At 35.0% G+C, this 22,327-nt stretch overlaps 1 protein-coding gene across 5 annotated transcripts in view; it reads left to right on the top strand.

Moving 5' to 3' along the window:
• The window catches only part of DNAH8 (dynein axonemal heavy chain 8), a 140,803-nt gene that overhangs the window by 83,170 nt on the left and 35,306 nt on the right, over nt 1-22,327 (top strand). For all 5 annotated transcript variants that reach the window (XM_061470910.1, XM_061470913.1, XM_061470912.1 and 2 more), the window contains 17 exons: nt 1,778-1,900; nt 3,217-3,430; nt 3,986-4,095; nt 4,575-4,738; nt 7,973-8,165; nt 8,576-8,698; nt 10,081-10,211; nt 10,609-10,762; nt 11,225-11,389; nt 11,770-11,996; nt 12,359-12,477; nt 13,996-14,099; nt 15,434-15,610; nt 18,611-18,778; nt 19,953-20,165; nt 21,511-21,648; nt 21,982-22,109. In XM_061470910.1, the coding sequence (XP_061326894.1) occupies nt 1,778-1,900; nt 3,217-3,430; nt 3,986-4,095; nt 4,575-4,738; nt 7,973-8,165; nt 8,576-8,698; nt 10,081-10,211; nt 10,609-10,762; nt 11,225-11,389; nt 11,770-11,996; nt 12,359-12,477; nt 13,996-14,099; nt 15,434-15,610; nt 18,611-18,778; nt 19,953-20,165; nt 21,511-21,648; nt 21,982-22,109 (2,651 nt within the window). The remainder of the gene's footprint in view (nt 1-1,777; nt 1,901-3,216; nt 3,431-3,985; nt 4,096-4,574; nt 4,739-7,972; nt 8,166-8,575; nt 8,699-10,080; nt 10,212-10,608; nt 10,763-11,224; nt 11,390-11,769; nt 11,997-12,358; nt 12,478-13,995; nt 14,100-15,433; nt 15,611-18,610; nt 18,779-19,952; nt 20,166-21,510; nt 21,649-21,981; nt 22,110-22,327) is intronic.

The following is a 22,327-nucleotide window of genomic DNA, read 5'->3' as shown; positions in this document are numbered from 1 at the left end:
TCTGGCCATGGTTTATATCAAACAAGCGAGACAGAATAAGGCAAGCATCATTTCATGCATGCAAGATTAATTGATCTATCAGTATATCCGTCTCAGTATCCTTTAGTTAGTGTATTATAGGTCTCTAGAACTTTACTGTCCTGAAAACAAAACACAGACTTCCTTGTCTCTGGTACAAAATCTGTAAAAGATCTTACCATGACTTGTCTCTGCTGCAGTCTCACAGTACCTTGGAAGAAAAGCTTTCTCTTCCTCCAGCTAGCTGAATGCATAGCTCACACTGCTGATTTCTAAGAGAGAAATGTAGCAGAAAAACAATTTAAATGCTTCTAAACACTTGTTAGAACCACACTCAAAATAGTCTCTTCAGTCTTCATTCTGAGGATATGTGAAAGACTCTGTGATTTTGGATGTGTTAGATATGGTACAAAGTTCTTGATTTCTTGTGTCATTGCTTTCTTTCTCTTAGCAGTTTCTTTTCTTTTTTTTTTTTTTTTTTTCATTTTCATTACATATATTCTACATGTTTTACCTTAGAACATTCAGCTAATTATTTTCTGTTGTGAAAAAAAAAGGGGGCATCAAAAACACTGGGCAAAACTTGTATCTATTTTCTGTTTCAAAAATGCGATTAACTCTTTGATCTTTATGACAGCATATGCTACATTACTCATATAGGATGATACCATGCTTGTAAAACAGAAAACTAATTTCTCTAGGGAAAATATTTGCTACCATCTTGTAAGATTTTTTTTTCTGTCATAGTTTATGTTCTAGATATCTTTTGAAAGACTGCAGAGGTGTAGAACTTTGAGGATACACTTCAATTAAATATCTATGTCTTATTTGTCTGTTGGACCCTGATTCTTATTTAGTTAAAAACAGTCTTAAAAGATTATTGACACCAAAGTGTTAAAATGCTGCATTTCTTAGCTTACGTGTAGAAAATAACTGGAAAGGAATCTAAGTGGTTTGCTGTTCTAAGAATCTATGATTTGCTGTTCTACAGCAATATATAAATTTATATTTAATATAAAACAACTGAGCTTAGTTAGGGAAATCCAAATCATAATCATAAGACTGTGCATGAAAAAGTCTCTGAAATCAGATTCCATTCCTCTCTAGAGCTACCCTTTGGTATGTATAAAAATTATGCTATAGGTAATGAAAATGCTATTTGTGCTTGTTGATATTCTAATTATTGCTCATAATGAATACAGTTTTGATTAATCTTTCATTTCTCAAATTGTGTGTGCTACCTTCCCACCCTCACTGATTTGAGAAGCAAGAGGAAAAAAAGTAGTAATGCAACAGAATTCAAAACTTCTGATTTATTTTCTTTTCTTTTAGCAGTTTCTCTTGCATTAATCTTGATGTATTTGAAGACTGAAATATAATTCACAAGAAGATATAAAATTTCATATGGACATAATGCATCATACCAAAATTAATGTCATTTCAGTTTGATGACTTCATGATAATAATCTGCTTCAATGCAGATAATTAAGTAATAATTACTGTGTCTGAAAACTTTATAAAAATTTCTCTGGTAGCAGAGACGTAGTCCTAAAGCCAGGGAATCTCATGGGAATAAGGGTCATGAACAGGAGAATTCATCATTCCTTAATGATGAATCGAAGATGAAACTACTAGCAAAAAGAGGAAATCATTGGAGAAGTGCTTTAGCAGAAAGCAATAAGTAGTACATTAATTAGCAATACATTTTAAATAATATTGTTGCTTTAGATGCAAACCAAGAATCCTCTTTACTTTTTAGAAGACAATAGAGAGTTATGTGGACAAACGTGCTGGAAGTACTTATGGACCTCCTGGGGGCAGAAAAATGACTGTTTTTATTGATGATATCAGTATGCCATTTATCAATGAATGGGGAGATCAGGTAAAATATTTTTATCAAATATGACTTATTCTCAAATTGTTTTGCTTTTTTATTCATACACATGGGAAGCAGTGGACTTCCTCAATAGTACAATTAAGTATTAATTATTGGAAATGCTTTCTAATATGGTACAAAGATGAAGAAAAAAGAGAGTAAACTAGATTTACTGTAGAAACGTATATGATAATGGTGTCATATATTACATTATCTCCACTTTCTCATATTTTTATATGACTAAATAAAAAGTGTCACTGTACTAGGGTACCATATTGTTAATTTCAAGATTGACACTAATTTGAGAGCACCATGAAACAAACTTTTTGCAAAATGTAAATGTGACACCTTGGAAAAAGTAATAAAGACTGTGTCCAAATTCAAGCGTAACACATAGGCTTGAAAACTTGATTAAAGATTTTTGCCTCTTGATAAGTCCATGTACAATTTGGGTGTGTAACATTCATATGTCTATACAGACCCAGGCAAAAAAATCAGGCAAAAATACCTCACAATTCCTTCCCATAGTAGGTCTGAAGAATTTCCACTTGGCATGTATTTAAGTGGCATTTTGGATACAAGTGAGTCTATGTAAACTCAACAGTTCTGCCTGTTCACTTTTGAAAGCAGTTTTTGTCAAAATACAAGCCAGGCATGTGTTTTCAATGTCTGAAGTGGAATGTGGCCTTCTACCAAAATGCTGTATCTCAGTGGTGGTTTGCATCATTTGCTCTCACTTGAGATTGAGATCTCCCCTATGGAAGGACCTCCAATAGATCATCCATTACAGCCTCAAGATAGTGCTAAAATGTTTTTAATGGGATGATGGTTTGTGATCAGTGCCCTGTTGCATATCATGTGGCTTTTTATGTGAGCACATAAGGTTTCCTGAATATAGTTGGAGTAGTCACTATGGGAGCAAACTCTGGTGCCTCCTGATCCATACAGGTACTATAGAGTGGAATGTGGAATCAATAACCTTTTCAGAATAAACAGCTTCTGTTTCAGAAAAGAATTAGTTGTTCCATTTCAAAGGAGGCCCAAGGGAGAACTTAAAAGCATAGTTTGGACACCTGGGGCTGAATCTCCAGCAGCAAAATACAGAAACTTTTTTTTTTTTTTCAGTTCATTGCCTTAACTTTACATAGTTTAAAAGAATATCAAACACATCCTGTTGATATTGTATGGTAATACAGCCTGAAAGTTTAATCTGAGTTTAGATTAAAGTGAAAACCTTTCTCTAGGCGTTGGTAGTAGAGTTACAAGATTTTCTTTTTTTCTTGTTTGAATTTCTAATTTGTACAAGTCATGTGAACTTACAGATAACAAATGAAATCGTTCGTCAGATGATGGAAATGAAAGGAATGTACAGTTTGGATAAACCTGGAGACTTCACTACAATTGTAGATGTTCAGTTAATAGCTGCAATGATACATCCTGGAGGAGGTCGTAATGATATTCCCCAGCGTTTAAAAAGACAGTTTTCTGTATTCAATTGTACATTGCCATCCAATGCATCCATTGACAAAATTTTTGGTACTTCTTCCTTGTTTTGATACTTTTTTTGTTGTTTTTTTTTGTTGTTTTTCATAAATGATTTAAAATGTGTAAAAGTATGTTCTCTTTCCTAGTTTCACTATGTAAATTCAGAGTGCTTGCCATGAAACAACTGAAGCTGTATTACAGCAAAAATAGTCTGTGGGAGAGAAATTAACCCCTTTAAATGCTTGTCTTTCTAATTTTGGATAAGCAAGATAATAAGAAAGTAATGGCATTTTCTGGAATTAGATGAGCACTGCTACTATTATGTAGGTTACATTCTACCTCTGTACTGTCTGAAATGGCCTCTGTTGGTAAAGTTTTCAGTTCTGTTAACTTTGTCAATATAGTGTATTATTAAATGCCAGCACCTACTGCCAATTGTTTCTACACCAGTTCAGAAATGCCATGAACAGGAGAGACAACATAATTTCATCTGTAATTTAAAAGCAAATTAATGTTTTAAATAAGTACTTATATATCTTGCTCACTACCTACCTTATTATAGCCTACAACTTGAGATCGATTGTATATTGAATTTTATCTTTTCAGGTATTATTGGCTGTGGATACTTTAATTCCTGTAGAAATTTCAACCCTGAAGTATGTGATATGGTGGAAAAATTGGTCCCAACAAGTAGAATATTATGGCAGTGGACAAAGGTATAAATTACAGGGAAAGTTTTATCACAATAAACCAGGAAAAAGATGGGCTAAAAATATTTGGAGCTACAATCTGGAAAATATCTGATTTTGGTATACAAGACACATGAATGAAACTTATCAGACCATTTATTCATCTAGATTTAGTCATGTTACTCAAAGTTTTAATCACTATAGCTAATGAACAAGAAGTAAATTTCTTTATAAATTATATTTTTTTTTAATTTACAAAGCCCAGAACAGCATATGAAATTATTATGTGTCATAAGAGTTGGGGTTTTAGATTTAGTGCTAGACCCTGCTTCTAAACAAATAAGATATTTTTGATGACTTCTGACAGTTTGACCACAGCATTATGCATGAAAACTAGTAGTTTTGTTATTTTTATATTTTATGTGTGATATTAATTATAATTTTATCTTATTCTTGAGTCCTTCTACATGTTACCTATTTTGAGTATGAGCAATATTTTTCTTTAGGCAAAGATGCTGCCTACACCATCTAAATTCCATTATATCTTCAACCTTCGAGACCTTTCTAGAATTTGGCAAGGAATGTTAAATATAAAGGCAGAAGAATGCAACAGTACCAGTGTCCTTGTAACACTTTTTAAACATGAATGTACCAGAGTGATTGCTGACAGGTATAATAAGTATAGAATTTTATATTTAGTCAGTTTAGCTATTTACTGCATTTATGCTCATACATTTGTATAACTTCTTATTATGTTTAACCTTATTCGGCCAATATATAACATTTTGTCTTATTTTACATGCAGTTTGCATTGTGATATTATCCCAAGAAATGTTGTGCTATATACTGGTAGATTACTCAGTAATTGGATGGGCATCTCCAAAAGATATTCTTTGTTCTAACCCACATTGTTTTTCACTTAACTTTGGATACACTCAGCCAGTTCTTCTGTGAAAGAAAGAGGATTGTACAATGTCCCAAATTTATTCACAGAGAATAATTTAACATTGCTTTGAATTCCTCACAGAAAAAAGTCTCTCATGCTTGTGATTAAAAAAAACCTGCTGATCTCTTCTAAATCTTCTTTAAAATATTCATAAAAATATAGCTATGAGCTGTATGTATTAAAGATTCAGTAATATTTTTGTACTTAGAGTGTTAGAGTGCTGAAACTATAGGCAAAGCAACTGTTACCATTTCATTACCATTTCAGGTAAAAGTTAGAAACAGTTCCAAACAAAACATAGACTATTGACAACCAGTTTTGTTTACTATCACTACCTGTATTTATAGAATCACTCATTTTCTTCCATGTAAGCCCTGAATCAGCTGGCAGATGCCTTGTCATTTTCCCCAGGAAGGTGCAGTAACAAACTTGAGTTAAGAGCCAAGGAAGTAGGATTGCTATTATGACCAGTTTCAATATTCCAGAGGAACTCCAATTTGAAAATCATGCACACTTTCTGCTCTCCCTGTAAATACCTATGCTGAGTTCAGAAAAATGTATGCAGGAAATCTAAAAAGAAATCTTATCCAGCACATGTCAAAGATATATAAATGAAGGCCAGACTTTTCTGATGACTTTAATATTTATTTCTCTATAATGTGAGAAATTTCTCAGTGGAAATCCACCACTAGGTCTAACAGTGCTGATATTTCTAAATGCCTGAACTACTGTATATTATACAAACTTACAAATTACCTGAAATCGACGTATATGCATTTATATGTGCACTAGAGAGCTCTTGATATAAAAAAGGGAAAAATGTTTAATTTTAATTTGAAGTTAGGATCATACCCACGATGCAAAAATGTCATACAGACTTGAGTGTATCATTTTCTGCTTTCAAGTTTCAGCCTTCTCCAGGCTGAACAGCCCCAACTTTCTCAGCCTGTCTTCATACGGGAGGTGCTCCATCCCCATTATCATTCTAGTGGCCCTCCTCTGGACTTGCTCCAACAGCTACATCTCCTTATGTTGAGGACACCAGAACTGTGCAGAGTACTCCAGGTGAGGTCTCATGAGAGCAGAGTAGAGGGACAGGATCACCTCTTTCAACCTGCTGGTCATGCTTCTTTTGATGCAGCCCATGATACGGTTGGCTTTCTCGGCTGTGAGCATGTGCTGCTGGCTCATGCTCATTTTCTCATCAACCAGCACCTCCAGGTCCTTTTCTGCAGGGCTGCTCTGAATCTCTTCTCTGCCCAACCTGGAGCTGTGCCTGGGATTGCTCCGACCCAGGTGTAGGACCTTGCACTTGTCATGGTTAAACTTCATGAGGTTGGCATCAGCCCACCTCACAAGTGTGTCAAGGTCCCTCTGGATGGCATTCCTTCCCTCCAGGGTATCAACCGAACCACACAGCTTGGTGTCATCGGCAAACTTGCTGAGGGTGCACTCAATCCCACTGTCCATGTCAGCGATGAAGGTGTTAAACAAGACCGGTCCCAACACCGATCCCTGAGGGACACCACTCGTTACTGGTGTCCAGCTGGACAGTGAGCCATTGACCACAACTCTTTGTGTGCAGCCATCCAGCCAGTTCTTTATCCACCGAGTGGTCCGTCTATGAAACTGATGTCTTTCCAGTTTAGAGACAAGGATGTTGTGTGGGACAGTGTCGAACACTTTGCACGAGTCCAGATAGATGACATCATCTGCTGTACCCCTGTCCATCAGTTCTGTAGCCCCATCGTAGGAGGCCACCAAATTGGTCAGGCAGGATTTCCCTTTAGTGAAGCCATGTTGACTGTGACCAACCACCTTGTTGGTTTTCATGGGCCTTAGCATGTTCTCCAGGAGAATCTGCTCCAAGATTTTGCCAGGCACAGAGGTGAGTCTCCACTTTCCCAGGTTTTCTGTTTTCCCCTTCTTGAAAACGGGGGTTATATTTCCCTTTTTCCAGTCAGGAATTTCACCTGACTGCCATGACTTTTCAAATATGGTGGACAGTGACTTAGCAACTTCATTTGCCACCTCCTCCAGGACCTCTGAATGGATTTCATCAGGTCCCATTGACTTGTGCACATTCAGGTTCTTAAGATGATCTTGAAGCTGATTCTCTCCTCAATGAGCATTGCATCACTGGAGGAAAATGTAAAGATGAAAATTATTTTTTTATTTGTTGTTTGACATTGACAGTTGGCATTGCTTTTTCTTGTGGTTAAGGTGGTTCTTGCCATTTATGTTTACTAGTTGCTACTGAGTATCGTCCTTGATTGCTTCTCAGATAATCACAACCACAGATAATCAGTGTAGTCAAAGATCTTGATCTGTATTAAAACCATCTTGAAACTATCAATAGAAGCAGATACAGTTGTTTAAACAATAAAATGTAGTCATTAGTATTTGTGTTTGCAGACTTCATTGTATTTCAACCTGCATGACTCCCTCTGCCCCCCTTCCCCCTGCAGTGTTTTTCTCCCTATGTTAATTATACGTTTTGGAATAAAAGGGATTGAGGGTTAAGTCAGGTTGTAGTGACATATACTATCTTCCTTTCACTATTCCTTATATCATTGCGCTTTCATAGGCAGTACTATGATAACTAGATTATGATATTCTGCTTTAGGTTGAAAGATGGAAGGCTCATTTAGTAATCGTTATTTGGGAAATCATTCAGCCTTATTCATCTGAGATATTAAGTGGTCTGTTACTGCCTAGTTCTAAGTGAAATTTGGGAAGTCAGATTGTATTTTAACTATTATGCTTTTCAATATTTAAGAATTTGATTTCTGTGAATATTGCCTAATACATTTTTGTGATGATTGTCTAGTATGTATTGCCTAATATCTATTTTTCCTTGGAATGTTACAAGGAATTTTTCTTGTAATTATCTGATTTTCTTCCTATGCAATCTTTTTTCTTGTTTTTTTTTTGCCTGTACTTATCTATGATTTTTAGATTTATTACTCCTGAAGATACAGCCTGGTTTGATAAAACTATTATTAAAGCAGTTGAAGAAAATGTAGATACAAACATAGCCGAAGATCTCCAAGCTGACCCATATTTTGTAGATTTTTTACGGGATATTCCTGAACCAACTGGTGATGAACCTGATGATTTTGTGTTTGAAGCACCAAAAATTTATGAGAAGGTATTTAATTTTACACTTAAAATACTAGACACTGAAGTTTTACTTTAACTCTTAAGTATGTTATATTGCTTAACTCATATCTTAGAGGAATTTTTGTTGAATACCTATCACATTTTTTGTAAAGATATAGCTAGATTTTTCTGATTTGTATGCAATAAATTGTTTTAGTGATATTAAAGTTACTAATCCCATAAAAGTGTAGTTTATTCATTCCTATTCTCCTTGCACCTTTTTTCCCCCATTAGCAGAAATTTTCTGATTAAACACAACTAACATCACTACAGTGAATTAACAAGATACTCTCATTGTGGCCAATACACAAACTCAAGTTTGTGTAAAAATGTCAGTGCAATTTTAAACTGTGAAGGAACCCACTAGTATTGTTACTGACTTTTTTTTTTTTTCCCCAGGTTCCAAGCTTTGAATTTCTTTTTGAAAAATTGCAAATGTATCAGAGACAATACAATGAATTTATTAGAGGATCATCTCTTGATTTGGTGTTTTTTAAGGATGCAATGACACATCTTGTTAAGGTTTGGGGTTTGTCACTTTCTTTATTTGTTTGAGTTTCTGTGTATTCAGGTGTACGAAGATTCTCCTTGATAGAAAAGGTGAGGTCATAAAGCAGCACATTTATATATTGTATTTAGAATTATTTAATTAATTTTTTAATCCTCAAGAATTCAGGGAACACTTCAGAGGTATCTGTACCTGACAGATGATGAAAACAACATAGAAAAGACACATAGAAGCCACAGTGAAATCAAAACAGAAGATGTTTGCTTTTTTGTTTAGTTGACCTCAACTGAAGTAAATGATTGTTTGCTTTGCATTTAAACAGAAGAAAATATTTTTTTTAAATATAGTTCATGTGATGTGTTGTGGTTTAAGCCCAGCCGGTAACTCAGAACCACGCAGCCGCTTGTTCACTCCCTCTCCTTCTCCCCTGCTCCCAGAGAGTTCGGGAGGAGAACTGAAAGCATGTAAATACCACAGGTTGAGATAAGAACAGTCCAGTAGATAAGGTATAATACAAAACCACTACTAATACCACCAATAATAATAATGATAAGGGAAATATCAAAGGGAGAGAATATAAGACTAAAAGGGGAAAAGGAAAGAATAAACACAAGTGATGCACAATGCAGTTGTTCACCACCTGCTGACCAATACCCAGTCCGACCTGAGCAGTGATCTGGGCCTTCTGGGTAACTCTCCCCAGTTTATAAACTGGGCATGATGTGCTGTGGTACGGAATACCTCTTTGGCTAGTTGGGGTCAGGTGTCATGTCTCTGCTCCCTCCTGGCTTCCCGCCCCCCTCCTCGCTGGCAGAGCATGAGACTGAAATGTCCTTGATTGGGGTAAACATTACTTATCAACAACTGAAAACATCAATGTGTTACCAGCATTGTTCTCAGACTAAAGTTGAAAACACAGCACTGCACCAGCTACTAGGAAGGAGGAAAATAACTGTCACAACTCAACAGAGGACATGATGCTAGGTGAATTTCAGAAGACCTTGAAAGTCTCTGATACTCCATTTCCATTAGAAAGATTAGGCAGAATATTTAGATAAAATGTGTTTTTATGTTTTCAAGCATGTTCAGGAAACATAAAATAGTGCTCAAAATGCCTCCCTTTATGTATTTAAATCCCATTTGTAGCTGATTATAAATATCCTATGTATATATGAATATATATGCATGCGCAGATTCTTCGTTAGGTACACAAAAACTCCTAAAGAATATACATGTGTTCTTTTGAGAGAAAAATTTTCTGAAAGCAACCTTTTAATAATCTTTATGTTGTGCTATAGTAAATAAAGTGTAGAGTATAATATATTTTTTAAATTTTATAATTAAGATTTTAATTTAAATTTATTAATGAGCTTTTCTTCCATTTTTTCACATATAGATTTCCCGAATAATTCGGACAGCATATGGAAATGCTTTACTTGTTGGAGTTGGTGGTTCTGGAAAACAAAGTCTTTCAAGGTTGGCTTCCTTAATTGCTGGTTATAATATATTTCAGATCACCTTAACCAGGTAAGAAATGGAAGATATATATAAACCCAATTAATATTATTGCTTTCTCTTTCCACAGTCGTAACCATATGTTTTAGCAGCTTTATTTGTGGGGTTTTTTATTTCTTTGTTTTGTGGGTTTGTTTTGGGTTTTTTTTGTTTGTTTGGGTTTGGGTTTTTTTTTCCCCTCTTCTTTTTGTCACCATTTAAAAATGTGGAAAACAAAAGATTCTTATCTGGTTGGTATATAACATTGGGTTAACTTTGAGTTCAAAAAGCTGGACTGTGTGTTACATATTCCTGAGCCAAAAGATGTGTGTTTACAAAGAATATTTGAACTATCTTTTATATATAATCCAAATATAAGGGTAGTCCCAGTTGTTTTGAATTCACAGGTAATGTTTACTATTCCTCCTAGAGCCTATAATGTAACCAATCTTTTAGAAGATTTAAAATTTTTATATAGAACAGCTGGAGTGGAAGCACGAGGTATCACTTTTATTCTCACTGATAATGAAATAAAAGAGGAGTCATTTTTGGAATATATAAATAATCTGCTGTCTTCAGGTGAGGTAAGAGTCTTAATATGGCAGGAAATGTACTTTAGAAGAAGGAAACTGTAAAATTTGCTCCCACTAGTTCATTTCTATTTATTTTGGTAAATAAATTGTAGAATCAGTAATGATAACTCTAAAATATCTCAACTTTTGTAAGGAGTGCTCTTGGTATGGAGTTCTTTTATCTCTGCTTCAGTGTAAGCCAGGAGAAGATAAGGAGCTGTAATGGGTACTTTGGTAGCTTTTATTAAGTGAAGATTCACTGGCTGGTCAAGATCTGGACTCTTCCTGGGTTAGACTTGCTAGTTTTTAATGGTGTTATGTAAATCTACATCATAGATAAAGTTGCTTTTTTAGTCTGTCTAAACAGTGTATAGGCAGAGAGAGGTACAGTTGTAAACAGACAAATATTTATAAGCTCTGTAATAATTACACCCATGCTATTTATTTTCTTATCCATCTTAATTTTATAAAAAGATTTCAAATTTAATTCCTCGGGATGAAATGGATGAAATCACCCAAGGATTAATAGCTGAGATGAAAAAAGAGATGCCTTGGTGTCCTCCTACCTATGATAATCTTTATGAATATTTTTTAAGTCGGGTAAAGAAGAACTTGCATGTTATCCTCTGCTTTTCTCCAGTAAGTGTTTTTCTTCATATCTATCTTATATCCATTAGTAAACTATCCTATAATGTGTGACAGGATTATTCACGCTTTATGTTTTTAAGGAGATTTAAAGACACATAAAAATTTGCTTGAAACAAGAATTTAATGAAAATTAAAATAATTGAATTTTTAAAATATTAAGAAACGTATATTTTTCATTAACAAGTTTCTTCAAATTTCATAGAATACTGAATGTTGGAAATTTATCAAAACACATAGAAAAATTGTGCAGGATGTTCAAAGAAGAAAATTAGCAAGAAAAAAATTGACTACTTAGTTGTTTATATGAATTAAACATTTTGATCAACCTAATTAGAGATCATATTGTAAATCGACAGTGTTGCTCTCTTTAGGTTGGTGGGAAGTTCCGTACACGTTCTTTGAAATTTCCTGGTCTCATATCAGGGTGCACAATGGACTGGTTCAGCCGATGGCCCAGGGAAGCTCTTGTAGCTGTATCCAGTTACTTTCTTTCAGAATTTAATATGGTCTGCTCTGCATCAGTTAAAACAGAAGTGGTGGAAACCATGGGTCTCTTTCATGATATAGTTTCAGAAAGCTGTGAGGATTATTTCCAAAGGTAATATTTTATACAAACATAATAATTAATCGCAAAAGTGTTGCTACTGATAGTGTTTCTTGAACTCATTCCATTATATGAAGCAATAAGTGCTTTGAAAGTCTAATAGATCTGCTATATCAAGATACACAAAGGCCATGAAAAGTAATTACTATTATGTTGCGAAGTCATAATTTTCATTCCCACTGTTCAATAATGTGCATAAAAGCAATGTAATTGGAAATAAGGATTTGTATTATGAAGACATTTGATTTTGACTGAATTAAAGACTTGATTTATATAATCTCCTGTTTCATGGGAACTAATGAAAAATATGTACTAAATACGTACTAAATTGATGTTGCCAATATACTATGTTTTAGGTTTCGAAGAAGAACCTATGTAACACCTAAATCCTATCTCTCTTTCATCAATGGCTACAAAGAAATTTATGCTGAAAAGTTGAAGAGTATTAATGAACAAGTAGAACGTATGCAAATTGGTAAGCAATATAGGGATAAATGTGTATTTCCATGTGTGGTCTGAAATGATCTTTATTTTTAATATTAGACTTCTTATCCATGATCGCTTAAAATCAGATCTGCTGGATCACAGTCCAAAACTGGTAGCATATAAGGACCCATTCCAAGCATTCCAGCTAACATAAATTCAAAATGATTTTCTTACAAAAATGACTTAAAGCTGCCAGCTTCGTTGTTCATCTCAGTGTTTTTAATTTTAAACTTTAATATTCCCAGTTAGCACTCATAACAGATAGTACCACCAGAAATCATAGAATCAGAATGATTATGGTTAGAATGGACCATAAAATCATCTAATTTCAACCTCCCCTGCCATGGGCAGAGACACCTCACACTAGACCATGTCACAGAAGACTCTATTTGGACATAGCCTTGAAATGTCCAGAGAGAGCTTTGATTTACTAGCGTAAAGAGAGGTAGCTCTAAACACAGTTACTATTTTATTTCTGGACTCGCCTATGGAAATTCTTGCTGAAAATCTGAGTGCTTCACGATTTATTTCGGGTTTCTGCTGTAGAATAAGTAGCTGTTACTTGTAATAATTTTCTAGCTAGGAATCTGAAATATGTAAAAGTATAATTGAAATGTCCTTCTAAATTTGGATATCTTTTTCAAATTACCTAATTTTTGGCAATATAGTAGTTCTTAATGTTCTTAATGTTTCAGAGTACATTTGAAGTTTTCTTCTTTTTGCATGTAGACATGCTTTTGTAAATCTACAAAGGCATCTTGACAGCTTAGGAAACTTCGTCTTTACGGGAAAAGATGTTGTATATCAATCTAACAGGATAGAGAATCCTGTGACTTCATGACATAACATATCCTTGACATACCCCCTTTTTTAATTTTTTTCTTTTTCCTTTTTTCTTACCATTTTTACTTTTGTTTTTACTTTTTTACTTCTACCTTTTTTAAAACTTTTTAACTTTTTTTTACCTTGTAAACTTTTTTTTTACTTTTCTTTCTTTTTTAAAAACGAATTCTATAGAATCATAGAATCATAGAATAGTTAGGATTGGAAAGGACCTTGAGACCAAACAGTTACAACCTCCCCGCCATGGGCAGGGTCACCTCACGCTAGACCATGTTACTCAAGACTCTGTTGAACCTGGCCTTGAATATTGCCAGGGATGGGGCATTTATGTAAGAATATGTTTTATTCTGGGTAATATTCCAGCTATAAACTTTAGCTACTGTTTACACCTATAATAAACTAAACCTAAAAAGTATGGACTTTTCTTTTGACAAATCAAACTTGTTTAGAATAATTTTGCACCTTGTGAAATTATTTGTATCCATGAAAAGTGCATAGTAGGAACAATCATGATACTATGACTGCTTACGCCCACTTTCTCTCCTTTACACAAATTTAATTAGGAGCACAACGTACAAGAAATTTGGGCTATAGAGCTAGACTGTATTATATCACCAGGAAAAAACAGTTCTAATTTTTCTGAATTTTATCTTTTATTTAATAGGTCTGTCTAAGCTGATGGAGGCCAGTGAGTCTGTTGCTAAACTCTCTAAGGATCTGGCACTTAAAGAGAAGGAACTAGCTGTGGCATCTGTTAAGGCAGATGAGGTAAGTATTTGAGTGTTAAATAGCAGAAGGCAGAGGTTAGCACCAAGATATTTAATGGGATAAAGTGCTATTGCAGAATTTTCTCATAATTTGTACAAGCAAAAAAAAATTGCATAGTGGTCTAAAATGAGGCTTCAGTCCTTTCTCTTTAGCATGTTGATTCAGCTTTTGCTTCTGAAAGTGAGGCTCTTTAAGACTACCTCAGAGGTTCAGTGCCTTCCCTGTTCTCCTCCCATTTCTTATCCACACCTGTAAGAATCAGGTTGCATTTTTTGCTTCATGTTTTCTTTTGTTGAAATTTATTAAATTTTAGGGTATAGATGCATTTATTTGCAGACAGAAAGTTAACATGATAATGGGACTTTACCTTTTCAAAATTGCTTTAGATAAAGTTCATTACTTTAGATGAAGTTCAGTTTCATATTTTGTCTTTTACATTAACGGCGTGTTTGTGTGTTCACAAGTTTGGTTGTCTGGTAGAAACCTAGTTTCCAAAATGACTTACTGGAAAGGTATGTTAGGGAATGCATTAATATAGGCATTCTCTTTTCTGAAAGATGTCATAATGCTATGATGGTGCATATTTAATATGCACTGGAGAGCAAACTTTGGGCCAGTGATGGTTATGGTACTGCCTGCATTCTTCAAAGCTTTTAATCTGATGAGAGAGAAAATTATGACAGAAAGGAATGAAATTACACTTCTGACATGTCTGGAGTATAACAGATATATTGGTAGAGTTCACTTTGTTTATGTTTTCTTTGCATTTTGAAATAGCTCTTTGGCAGCCATTCACATAGTCTCTTAGTTGTCAACTTCTTCAATAGGGCACAACTTACGAGTCATCAAAAGTAAAAGACATGGACAAATACTAAGAGAACAGATATTTATTTAAACTACATGTAGTATTGTTCATATTTTATATATTTCTTTCTTTCCTTTAGTACTGCACCTTATAGAAACCAGAATTGAATTTCAGAAAAAGAAAAAAAAAAAAAGATTTGGGGAGTTAATCTGTGGTTGTTTTCTTTATGGGTATTTGAGAGCATTATTTATGTTCTTGTAAATGCGTACAGAGTGCCTTGATCCTATAGCTGATACTGGTCAAAAGCTAACGGTATGTCACACATTCACAAGAGATTTGAATATATATATACTGAAGAACCAGACATAAATGCATAACTTCATTTTGTGAATATATTTATATAATGCCATATATAGTTTGGTTAACTTTATATTTTTCTGTATAACAGCCTCTACATATCTGTTGTGTCTGATAAACATTTGTTCCACCATTTTGCTTTATATATTTAATGGTTTATTATCAATTCCAGATGCTAGCAGAAGTCACAGTAAGTGCTGAAGCTGCATCTAAAGTAAAAAATGAAGTCCAAGGTGTGAAAGATAAAGCACAAAAAATTGTAGATGAAATTGATGCAGAAAAAGTGAAAGCAGAGACTACACTGGAGGCTGCTAGACCAGCATTAGAAGAAGCAGAAGCTGCCCTGAATGTGAGTAGAATTCTTACATTTTAATTAGTTTATTACTCTTTCAGTTACCTGTGAAAGAAAGGCTAGAGCCACCATCATGCAGTTGTCCCTTGGTTTTGACTGCTGTCACCAGCTCTTCACAGTTAGTGGACATGGCTTTGAATATTTATGGAGCTCATGTTTTGCCTTAAACACGTGGAGATTATTTTATAGTAGTCATTCTGCTTCCACTCTAATACTTAATCACTATAAAGGTGTAAATCTTTCCAAAAGTTACACATGCCTTTAGAATATCTTGTCTTTTTAATTCAAGAGAATACTTCTTGTGCTAAAGAATGGCTTTAGATTCATATTTAATTAGCAATATCTTTCTGTCGTGGTTTAAACCCAGTCAGGTAACTCGTTCACTCACTCCCCCCCTTCTTTCCCTCCCCCTACTCCTGGAGGGACAGAGAGGAGAATCGAAAAGAATGCAACTCCCACAGATTGAGATAAGAACAGTTCAGTAACTAAGGTATAACACACATCACTGCTGCTGCCACCAATAATAACAACGATAAAGGAAATAACAAGGAAAGAGAATACAACACCTCACCACCAGCCGACCGATAACTCGCCCCCCCCAGCCCAACTAAGCACCGACCCATACCTCCTTCAACCCCACAGTCTACCAGTCCTTCCGGGGCACTCCCAGTTACATCCTGGGCATGACGTGATGTGGTATGGAATACCTCTTTGGTCAGTTTGGGTCAGGTGTCCTGTCCCGGCTTCCTCCCGGCTTCCCCTCCTCCCTGGCAGAGCATGAGGCTCCCAAAGTCCTTGGCCAAACCAAAACATCCTTGTTATCAGCTCTGTTCCCAGGCTGAAAGTCAAAACACAGCGCTGCACCAGCTACCAAGAAGGAGAAAAATGACTGCTACTGCTGAACCCAGGACACTTTCCTTTAAGATGACTAAGAGGTTATCTCTTCCTTCAGAAAAAAAAATGTTTAATTTGGAAAGAAACAGGAAACAAAGGGAATCAGAGTTGTCGCGGTTTAAACCTTAGCCAGAGAGCTTGTTCACTCACTCCCAGTGAGTGGCGCTGGGCTGGAAGCAGTCGAGGCACTCCCCCCCGCCAGGGGCTCTCCCCTTCCCCACTCCGGAAGGGATGGGGAGGAGAATTGAAAGAGTGCAACTCCCACGGGTTGAGACAAGAACAGTCCAGCAACCAATGTACAACACAAATCACCACCGCTACCACCAATGACAACAATGATAAGAGAAAATAACAAGGGAAGAGAATACAATACCACCCGCCGAGAAACAAGTCCGACCCAGAAGCCCTTGTCCTTCCGGCTAACTCCCAGTTACATCCTGGGCATGACGTGTTGTGGTATGGAATACCCCTTTGGCTAGCCTGGGTCAGGTGTCCTGTCTCTGCTTCCTCCCAGCTTCCCCTCCTTCCTGGCAGAGCATGAGCCTCACAAAGTCCTTGGTCAGGGTAAACATCACATAGCGACAACTGAAAACATCGGTGTTATCAGCAGTGTTACCAGGCTGAAAGTCAAAACACAGCACTGCACCAGCTACCAAGAAGGAGGAAAATTGACTGCTACTGCTGAACCCAGGACAAGAGTTAAGAAATTTGGAGGCATTGCTATATTCTACATAATTTCATTATTCTGCTCTGAGCAATTAAAAAGTATAGGAAAAAATATCTAGAATCAGAAATCAGTGATGTATTATATTTTTAATACTTTATGTTAATTTTCCAGAATTTTTGTGACAAGAAATAAATACTGAGTGGAGAAGACCAGAAAAGAAGCATTGTTTGCTCTTACACTGACATTTTGTTGTGGTTTAAACCCAGTCAGCCACACAGTTTCCACTCCAACCCACCTCTTTCTTTCCTCACCCAACCCCCCCCCCCCCCCCCCCCCCCACTCCCAGAGGGATGAGGAGGAGAATGGGAAGAATGTAACTCCCATGGGTTGAGATAAGAACAGTCCAGTAACTAAGGTATAACACAAAACCACTACTGCTACCACCAATAATAATAATGTTAAGAGAAATAACAAGGGAAGAGAATACAATATCACCTGCCGAAATGAGCCTGACTGAGAAGAGAGTGCCCTCCCAGGTAACTCCCAGTTACCTCCCCGGGAATGACATGCTGTGGTATGGAATACTTCTTTGGCTAGTTTGGGTCACGTGTCCTGTCCCTGCTTCCTCCTGGCCTCCCCTCCTCCCTGGCAGAGCATGAGACTCACAAAGTCCTTGGTCAGACCAAACATTGGTGTTATCAGCTCTGTTCCCAGGCCGAAAGTCAAAACACAGCGCTGCACCAAGCTACTAAGAAGGAGAAAAATGACTGCTACTGCTGAACCCAGGACACATTTAGATAAGATAAATGAAACTTCTGAAAATAGTCACAAAATTCACTTATAAAATATATGGACTCACACATTATCCTGTGGTGTAACCACTCCTAGACAATTAGTGGCATGCATGTGTTTTGTAGGCAAAAATTAATATGTTAGTTTTGAAGTTTGCAATAATTTATAATTTTTGTATTGGTTATTAAGCTAAGCAAAGTGTTAGTGATGCTGCTAGAAAATGAAGCAGTAGAACCTCATCCCTATAATAAATTAAAATCAAACAAAACCATCTTAGAATAAATAATGACGCTGAAGCCTTAAAAATCCAAAATAGTATTTTACCAAGAAAACTGCTTTTAGTTAATTCCTATGCAATTATCTTCATTGAGTTAATGCTGCTGTTCTATGTATTTAAATTTGATTTTTGAGTGATGTGTTTAAAATTGGAAAAATATTCTTATCTAATGGATATTAATTAAAATTATTATATTTTATGAAACTATGACATTTATTAAAGCCCTGTTAGACACTTTTTTGTATGTACTTAGTACAAACTTACCTCAGAGAAAAGTATGACAAACAAACATTAAAATCAAGATATTAAATGGGAAAATAGAATAATGGTATTGATGCAGGATTCTGTTACATTTTTCTTCAAGTAGACCATCAAACCAGCGGATATTGCTACTGTTAGAAAACTTGCAAAGCCTCCTCACCTAATTATGAGGGTCATGGACTGTTGTCTGCTACTATTCCAAAAGCCAGTAGATGCAGTTACCATGGATCCAGAAAAGCCTTGCTGCAAGCCATCGTGGGGAGAATCATTAAAAGTAAGTAGAGTTTTCAGTGTTTCTCGAACATCAGAAACAGCAGCTTGAATATCAGAGAATTTATGATGTTGTTTGCTTAAAACAGGATAGAATTTTGCAAAAGGCAAACATAGGGTTTTAAGATAGGCATAGTATATAAGTACAGTTTATTTCATAGGAAGTAGTAGGTGAATTTTTTAGAGACTTTTGCAGTAGGGGCCTTAGATTTTCCTTGTCCTTGGTCCTGGCATATGACCTGATGGCAAATAAATAAATAATACCAATTCTTGTTAACCATTCAGGAGATAAAGGCATTCTGGAAAAGATTTCTTCCTCTTTGGGAACTTGTAGGTCCACATCTAAACAGTCTTTCTTGATCCCTCCAGACTCCTTGATTGAAAGATCATTTGATTGACTGAGACATAGTAGCTTTTCCCGTTCTGCATTTCAGTATTTCTGACTGAAAATTATTGGTTGGCAAGCCATCTCTTCCTTCTGGACTTTGATCTTCTCTCAGAATACTCTTATTTTCCTACCTTCTCCTGCCATTCTTTAAATTCTGTTCTACCTCTATTAGTGTATCAATTTGCCAATAGGATTACCTTAATATTTTTGTTATGCAAATAAAGAAAAGTAAGGTATTTTTGGATATGAATAGAGCTCTTGCTTTTTATTTAAGCTTTTTCAGAAATTAAGAAATCATCAAAACTTTATTTTCCACCAACATTATGAAAATGGGATAAGCAGTTACTCCATTAGTTCCCCTTAATGTGTTAAACATTTCTTAGAAAAAGAATTTAAAACCAATAATTTCGCTCTCCAGAAGAATTTAGGTCACATTTCATATATGCATAAGCCGTTTTCTTGATATTCTTTAGGTAAGTTACAAATGTATCTCTGAGGCTTTATCTTAGTTAATTTCTTTTACGAAATGCTGCTTCTCAAATGCTTTTTATATGAAAACATAGGAATATGGAAGATGAAAAGTACATCAATAACTTTCAAGCCTAGTTATTGGAGTGTAACTGCTTAAAATTCCAGGCATGTAGGAGTTACAACTGAATAGCATACTTACAATATCAACTGTATGAATTACTCTTACTTCAGAACATTTTTTAACATAGTCATCTATGAACAAGCTTTCGAATGTAAAATGTGCAAATAGCTTATAGACATCCCGTATTGTTTTTTGCAGTTTATGAGTGGCCAATTCTTGCAGAGTCTACAGCAGTTTACTAAGGATTCAATGAATGAAGAGACAATAGAATTACTCCAGCCTTATTTTAACATGGAAGACTATACACTAGAGCATGGTAAAAAGGTGTGTGGTAATGCGGCAGGACTTCTCTCTTGGACACAAGCCATGGCAAGATTTTATGCTGTTAACAAAGAACTCTTACCTCTTAAGGTAATCCATTATCACTTGCTTTGTATTTTCTTTTTATGTAATTCAGTTCCATTTACTTTAGTAGTAGAATCTTAAAAATGTATTTCGATAACTTTATTCAGAAATAATTGCCTGTAGACTTTAGTTGCTAAGAATGATAAAAGCAGAAAACCGCCATATCCTTGTCTTGGTTCCAGACAGAGCACTAAACACAAAATTAATCTAAATAAATTATATTTTCTCTGATTTATTGTATGCAGTGGATGGTGTTTTCAGTCTTTGTATTTATTATAACTACCTTATAATTGTTTTCAAAAAGTTATACCAGGATCTTTATTCCCTCTCTAAACAGTCTTGCAAACACAGGTTTGCAGCTATTTTACCTTCTTTGTTTTTACATGATAACTTTGTGGAAGTAAAGGATTAATATCTTGCCCAAATACTGGCATTATTGAGAAACTGAGGGCTCACTTCAATAAAGAAATCATGTTGCAATAGTGTGAACCAAACTGTGTAGAACATTTTTAAGACTCATATTTAATTTAGTGTGGGTGTTCCTTTTTGATGATTGTGAACATTTAAATAAAAAAATTAGATGTAAAAATCATTTAGAATCTCAAAGACATTGATTGTTGCTTTTTGGATTCTAAACCAAGTATTTAATTCCTACACGTAGCACAGTTTACAAAAGAAAGAAAAAAAAAAAGAAGGAAAAAAGTCAAAGGGGAAAGTGTCTGAATGGTGCTTCCAAATCTCCTCCACATTTTTTTGTCACTGATAGAACTGCTACTTATGAAAGTAACAGTAATGCAAGTGGATTATTTAAAAAAAAAATAATAATTTCCAGTGTTCAGCATAAATATCAGTTTAGGAGCAACAGGAAGATTCAGTAGTTTAGGACCATGATTTTGTAGTGGGTAAAAACTACATTGTTAGCTAATAAAGGACCAAAATCATGGTGGTGTGATTGTTGGTTGCTACAGAATGTGCAAATAAAAAAGAAATAATAATAATATATATAATCAAGCAAGAATATGGAATGACTTTTCCTGTAGGCTAATTGATATGTACATACAGATCAGAAACCTGACTTCCTTAACCACTTTTTTCAAATGTAATTTTTTTTAGATAATAAGTTTGACAATATATAGTAGGAACCTTGAGAATATTGTTCTTTAATTAAAAAGTAATATTTACAGTATGTGAGAGTGTTCAGATTAAATACTTTAAATATTTATGTAAAGATTAATATGAAAGTTATTATATGTATTGTCTCATGATTACCAGCTAACCAGGCTTAAAATAATTCATCAAATGATATTAAGATCTTGTATGATTATTGTCTTAATATTTCTTCTCTTTGCAGGCTAACTTGGCAAAACAGGAAGGCCACCTGAAAGTAGCTAATGCAGAGTTAGCAGAGGCTCAGGCGGTTTTAGAAGAGAAACAAGCTGAATTGGATAAAGTGCAAGCAAAGTTTGATGCAGCAATGAAGAAGAAAATGGTGAGATCAGTCTTTTATGAAAACTGTTTCCATCCAATGATGTTATGTTTTCATGAACTGATACAAACACACATTTAGGACCTGATACCTTGAATGACATGGATGAGGTTCAGGTATAAAAAGAAGATATTTAAATCTACGTTCCCTCATATTTCTTTCTTTTTTGTGAATAGGAACATGTTAGACAATAAGTGCACCTAGAGTTCTCAAGAGTGATTTTCAAATAAATAGAATAGACATAATAAATACAATAGAATGAAAAAATATCTAAAATAACTCTTTAGTTTTTTGCATTCTATTATTAAATTATGTAAAACATTTTTCCAATCTTAGGACTTACTGAACGATGCAGAAACATGTAGAAGAAAGATGCAAGCAGCCTCTACGCTTATAGATGGACTAAGTGGAGAGAGAGTTAGGTGGACTCAGCAAAGTAAAGAATTTAAATCTCAGATTAACAGGTATGTAATTCATCAGAGAAAAAAACAACCAACCAGCAAACCCAAAACAACGAAAAACCTCACAACAAACCAAAATCCCAATTAAAACAATATTAATTATGTGTAAAACCTGAATAGCTAGTAAGCACTTTAGTAGCTTTAGAAGTTGTACTTTTACCTGCTGGAGATGTTTATATAGTTAGACAATTAAATGAAGTATCCTGAAATGTGGATTTCCC

Source organism: Pezoporus flaviventris, unplaced genomic scaffold (assembly GCF_033815535.1).
Source record: "Pezoporus flaviventris isolate CSIRO_AGI_PZ_B2104156 unplaced genomic scaffold, CSIRO_AGI_Pfla_v1 ptg000066l, whole genome shotgun sequence".
NCBI lineage: Eukaryota > Metazoa > Chordata > Aves > Psittaciformes > Psittacidae > Pezoporus > Pezoporus flaviventris.
This window is presented reverse-complemented; position numbering and strand designations above follow the sequence as displayed.